This window comes from Balaenoptera acutorostrata, chromosome 13 (assembly GCF_949987535.1).
Source record: "Balaenoptera acutorostrata chromosome 13, mBalAcu1.1, whole genome shotgun sequence".
In the NCBI taxonomy this organism is placed as follows: Eukaryota; Metazoa; Chordata; class Mammalia; order Artiodactyla; family Balaenopteridae; genus Balaenoptera; species Balaenoptera acutorostrata.
Genome location: NC_080076.1, coordinates 63,024,126 through 63,030,125, shown reverse-complemented (window position 1 = coordinate 63,030,125; position 6,000 = coordinate 63,024,126). Strand labels below are relative to the sequence as shown.

Here is a 6,000-nt window from a genome sequence, read left to right as displayed (position 1 = left end):
CCCGTAAAGCCCACTCAGGAGGCACTGAGGGTGTCGACGTTCGTGTCCACAGGGCCCTGCTGGCTGCCCGGAGCCCCCATGGGCAGCCCTCTTCACACGCATGTTCTCCTTGAATCCTGAGGACACCTGCAGGGTAGATGCTACAGCTTTATATGGTGGATATCATACCTTGTATGACACCTTGGGGGCAGATGTTTTCAGAATTCGGAATTTTGTTTGGATTTTATAACAGTAATATGGTGCATCTATTACAGAACATGCAGCAGAGTCAGGGATCGAATCCTACAAGCAAACAGCAGGAATTCTGCAACCGAATGTGCAGACATTCCCCCCTCACCCCCGCCTGGTTGGATAAGTAGCTATAAATAAATAGCATCACATCAGTTCAGGTCTGGTTTTACAGCCAAATGAGTCCGTATCAAACTTAAGAAAAAGTCCCTTCCAAAGCTTTTGGGATTCCAGAATTGTGGATATGTGCATATGAATTATTTTCTGCATTTTATATGTGAGGAAACTGAAGCTTAGAGAGATTGATCTTCCAAACCCTCCCACAGCCAGCAAGTTACTTAAACAAATTATTCAACCGAACATTATAATAAGAAAAAGACAAACTTGGTAAAACTTAAAATATTTATTAGTATGAATCAGTGTGTGTTAAACCAAAAATAACAGATACAATTGGGCGATGTGGAGGGCAATGCTTTATTACAGAATATAAGGTGGAAAGGTCCTAATGTCTGCAGCGGCGTCTTCTATACATGAGAACTGGGTCCAGCCCAGACAGAAGCTCTTTACAAAAACACGAGAAAGGGAGCAGTTTACACAACTGAGCGGTGACAATGGATCACTGGGTCTGGTTTCAGCAATGATGGTTAAACCAGAACCTAATAGGTCTGAATGAGGCTTGGAGTCCTTTTATTTATGAGCCCACTCTTTCTTCAAGTTGCAATGAGCGTGGCAGAGCAGGGAGAAGCAGGGCCCCTGAGGGGAGCCAGTTTCAGCCATCACAAGCCACGTTCCTTGATCTCAGGGGGCATAATTTGGTCGCCCAAGCCTCCCTCGGTCCTCGGTGGGTCCCAGCCCTTTGCTTGGCTAAAGGCTGGCTTTAGGTCTTCAGCCATCTATGGTTTGCAAGGAAAGTCATCTTTAGCGCCCTGATGTACCTACCACTTTCCACTATGAAAATGGCAGGTCAATTATGTGCGTACGTAAAATGTTTGCATGACCCCACTGCCATTTTAGAGATTCCCACCGGGAAATAATCCCTCTGAGAGCCCATGCCTGCATTACATGACACAGAGTCACGAGCCAGACTCAGCCAGTGAAATGGATCACATGTCGGCATAACAAATATGAAATCATATTTACACATATACACACGTGTACCGCACAGGAGAGGAAGGAAAACAGAGGAAAAGAGCACATTTGGGGAAATTGGGCAAAGGATGCTGCTTGACATTTTGGAGCAACAGTAATTTCCAGGCCTTTACATGATATTACGTGGTTATAGTTCAAAGATTAGAAGAGCCAGAAAGTAATCTCAAGGCAAAATAAAGGAAGATCCCAAAGCCTCCTTGTGGACAAGGCTCGAGCACCTATCTTCAGGGAAGACGCCGTGTTCCTGTGAACGTGTGTGTGCCCAAGTGCCATCTACTCTTTCTACCAATTGCTCCAAGGACTGACTATAGACACATTGTCGCCTGACAGCTTGAATAGTTAAGGCCATACAGGAAGGCAAAAGAGTGGTTCCCACCCTCGTGGGCTTCTGAAATCAAGTCATGGGCTCATGGGTGGGTAGCTTGCTGGTTAAGACCGGCTGTTTTATGCAAGATGCGAGCACTGAAGACTTGCTGGGCTGCGTACCTCCTTAGCTAGGCAACCTTGTCTAGAGACAAGCCCAGGTCCTCAGGGACAGCTGGATGATGAAAGATTCCAAAATAAGCGTACATTACACCTGGAATTAGGTCATTTGAATTTGCAACCCACATTTTTTTTAACTTTGGAAAGAGGCAAGATAATCGCTTGGCCTGCAAGCAGAATCACGGTAGCCCATAATAGTGACAAGGTGAAAAAAACCCTAAAAATCCCTGCAAAGGCCCTGCCAAGGTGTCCACGTGCCAATTGCTAACAGTTTTTGAGGAACCCGTCTGGGAGAGCTAAGAGGCACTCTTGAACCAAAAATAAGTGTTTCCAGCATTCACGTCCTAAGATTGTCAAGTTACTCTTGCAAGCTGGATGAAGCGGTAAGAACATCAAACTGACAACACATTCTCGAGTTTAAAAAACCTAAATCTGAGATTTCGACCTGTTTTCTTGATTGCAGTCCACATGAAGAAGTGTGAACTCGGCCCTGGTCTCTCAAGGACTCTCGCTTTTTTGGATGGCAGACTCAGCGTCCCCGCCCATCCAGGGCTCAGGGGCAGAGCATGGCAGGACTCAAGAACGGTTACTGAAAGTTCGAGGTTTTTACTCAGCTTATGATCTCTTCCCTGATTTTTACATTGTAGGTTTTCAATTAATGTTTGCTGAGCCTTGAAGGTACCAGCTGGCCCTGATGCCATACTGCGTGATCAACCACATCTCACCCCCCAAAAAGGCACCAATCTGAATATCCTCCAAGAATCACCTCCCAACATGAGCCCTCATAGGAAACCAACTGCTTCTTGATCCCAGGTTTTTATGAAAGTTAGAATGGAAACAGGGTTTGAATTTTCAATGGGGATAGCTTTGCCCCCTTTCCATGCCTTCTTTCCTTTTCCTTTCATTGGATTCAGACATCTTTAATTAATTGAGCAGACAGGAAATCTGAAAAGGGAGGGTTCACCGAAGTTTGTTCTCAGCCAACTGGCATTCCAGGGTTGGCCCTCTGGTTAGCCTTAATACCCACACCCCCAAAGCTTGGCATCTTCTTAAAGACTTTCTCTGGTTTTGCAGTTTTGGGGGGTCTAGAATCTTAATGTGCTGGTACTTCCTCTGGCTGGCTTTCCTATAACCTATTATTCATTGATATTATTAGAAGTTTGCCCTACAATTTAGATTCAAACATCCTCCAGGTAATTTGTTCCACGGATATGACACTATGACAAACTCTCTTAGTAAAATAATACTCTGTGTGAAACTTCCCTAAGAGAGTGGGAATTTATTACTGTGGAGGTGATGCAAACCAGGTGGTCTCTGGAATAGTATTTATACCCTGCGTTTGTCACAGTTTACACAGTAGTGACTCCAGTGACTTCCAAACCAGGCCTCCAAATCCCAGAATGACATGATATATTGTAGTCAGATTTGGTTGTTGGTTTATATGACCAAAACTTAGAAAAATGGTCATCAAGTAAAAGCCACAGATGTAGATAATAGTTCCTAATACATCTTTCTCCACTTTCATAACAGCGCAAGTCTACAGCAGATGGTCCAATTACACTCCACTGAAAGGGAAATTCCATGAACCTTTCAGTGGAGGTTGGTTGAGTAATTAAGGCAATGGTACTGAAGAAGTTCCTGAAATTTGGTTAGAAACATAGGAAATCAGAGTGGAACACCAGTTTAGAATCTCACACACAGAAGCCAGTAAGACTTTTGTACAAATTTAAGAATATTTTGAGGCTTTTAACAAAAAAACTCAACTATAATTAATACCTAAAATCCATTCCCTCTGAGTGAATTTCACGCACCAAAGGCCCTTTTCTGGCAGTGTGGTGGTTTTTCCCAGAGTTTTGTAGAATCCTTTTCCAGGGATGTTCCCTGCCCCGTTCCCTGCGGGTCTCACCTCCCTCTGAGCCAGGGGCCAGGCCACCGAGGGTGGGAGGCCCCCGCAGCAGCGCACGGGGAGGGGAGCTCCGGCCTCTTCAAGCACAGGGGACCCCAGTCCCAGGTCAGCAGCACCGCCGGCCGGCCTGCGAGGTTGGCTTCAGTTTGATTGTTCCGTTGTTTCCGTTTTCATGGGGGTCCAACGGTGGGATCTGGCGACCTGGAAGGAACGGAGGCCAAGGTTGAGCTCCTGTTCCCAGCTAACCCCACCCTGCTTCCACGTCTCCAGTCACGTGCGGGCCGCACATGAGGCAGAGGGGCTGTGGTACTAGCTCTTTCCCCCTCTCCCTCAGCTGTATGAAGTCAAGCTCAAGCGTAGAAAGTTCAGGAAAAGTAAAAGCAGCTTTCTGATAATAAGTATTTTCCTGGAGGTGGAAGCCCTGCTCCAGAGCCGGCATCCCTCTTCTCTGCACAAACAGCGGCCACTGGCTCCTCCCAGCCTTCCCCCGCATCCACCAGCGGAATGAGCCCCTTCTCAGCTCCCAGTGAGGCCTCATCTTTGTGCTTCTACAAACAGACCTGGCTTGGGAATTGTGATGGTCCCACTAACATCACGTTATTTACAAACACTGAGCTCCCGTCCCTCATCCTGCCAGCGCACTTAGAGCATTAACTGGAAAGCCTTTGGAGACATTCTTCACAGGAAACAGTATCTTAAGTGTCATTCACAAGTAATCTTATTTTAATTTAAAGAATTAGCTGAGAGTCTCTGTTAACAAATCCAAAGTAAAAATTAAACAGGCAGTGGAGGGGGATAGGGTGGTCGTAGCTAAAGAGTATGTGTTTTGTTTTTTGTGGGTTTTTCTTTTTTTTTTTGGAGATGATAAAGAAATTCTAAAACTGTGCTGATGGCTGCACATAAAAAACACTGAATTGTACATTTTGGTGAAACGTATAGTATGTGAGTTTTGTCTCAATAAAGCTGTCTTCTAAAAAGGCAATGGAAAACGGAAATAAATATTTGTGTAGAACCTCACAGTTAAAAGATTTTCACAGGCACGTCTTCACTGGGTCCTGTGAAGCTGTGAAATGACTGTTATGATCACCATTTTACTATTAACTGGAGAACTTAGGTTACACCTGAAGGTCAATACCAAGGGGCACAGGTGGCTCTCTGATTATAACCTACATCTTGACTTTCTGATGGATCCCAAAGCCTGTGTCCCTCCCACTGTACCAGGATAGCTCTTGATGCTACTTTTCTAACCCCCATGGAAAAGGCATGAAACACGAGCTCTAAAACAGGGATTTAAAAAAATCAGCTAATTAGGGTATCAGTTACTAGGTAACCAGTAATTAGAGATGGAAGGGAAATTAGTTCCAAGACAAAGCCCTTCCATGCAAGTGGATGCCCTAAGGACCATAAAGAGAGTCAAAACGCCCTGGAAGAGGTGCATTTCCACAAGGGTGGAAATTTTCAGTTTCACAGGTATTAATGCGTTGTGTAGATTGGGTGGTATGGCCACTCGTCAAAGCTCAAGCATAAAGACTGGCAATTGCCCAAAATTCAAAATTCGTGGTAGAGCTCTTATCCGCTTACGGGGCAGACATGAAGGCTGGAGTGATTTCTGCAGCTACTGCTTCTGCCAATTTGTGTCCTCCACAAAGCTGTACAAAGCTTCCGCAGGCCATTCTCCAAACAGTTCTGTCCTAATCCAGAAGCAAGTATGTACTTTCCTTTTCTGGACAAGCTGTGTCTGTTTTATTAGTCATAAGAAAAGGGAAGGAAACAAAATGCCTCTCCTACTTTGTCAATCTTAAGTGATAAACAGAGGGGAAAGTTCCCAGTGACTACCAATACTCTGATATATTTAGGTCAGATCTTCCCGGTCAAGTGTTCCATACCCCTCCAGAGAAAGTGATGTGTTTTGGAGGGATGGTGGTGTGAAGTTACAGCATTACTGAAGTTATTTATTTATTTATTTATTTGAAGTATAGTTGATTTACAATCTTGTGTTAACTTCTGCTGTACAGCAAAGTGATTCAGTTATATATACATATACACATTCTTTTTCATATTCCTTTCCATTATGGTTTATCGCAGGATATTGAATATAGTTCCCTGTGCTGTACAGTAGGACCTTGTTGTTTATCCATCCTACATATAATAGTTTGCCTCTGCTAATCCCAAACTCCCAGTCCTTCCCCCTCCCTCCCCCCCACCCCTTGGCAACCACAAGTCTGTTCTCTCTG

At 44.7% G+C, this 6,000-nt stretch overlaps 1 protein-coding gene across 1 annotated transcript in view; it reads right to left on the bottom strand.

Moving 5' to 3' along the window:
• Positions 1-616: 616 nt before the first annotated feature.
• The window catches only part of RAB31 (RAB31, member RAS oncogene family), a 110,838-nt gene continuing 105,454 nt past the window's right edge, over positions 617-6,000 (bottom strand). The window contains exon 7 of the mRNA XM_057527071.1: positions 617-3,967. Coding sequence (XP_057383054.1) covers positions 3,873-3,967 — 95 coding nt within the window. The 3' untranslated portion in view covers positions 617-3,872. The remainder of the gene's footprint in view (positions 3,968-6,000) is intronic.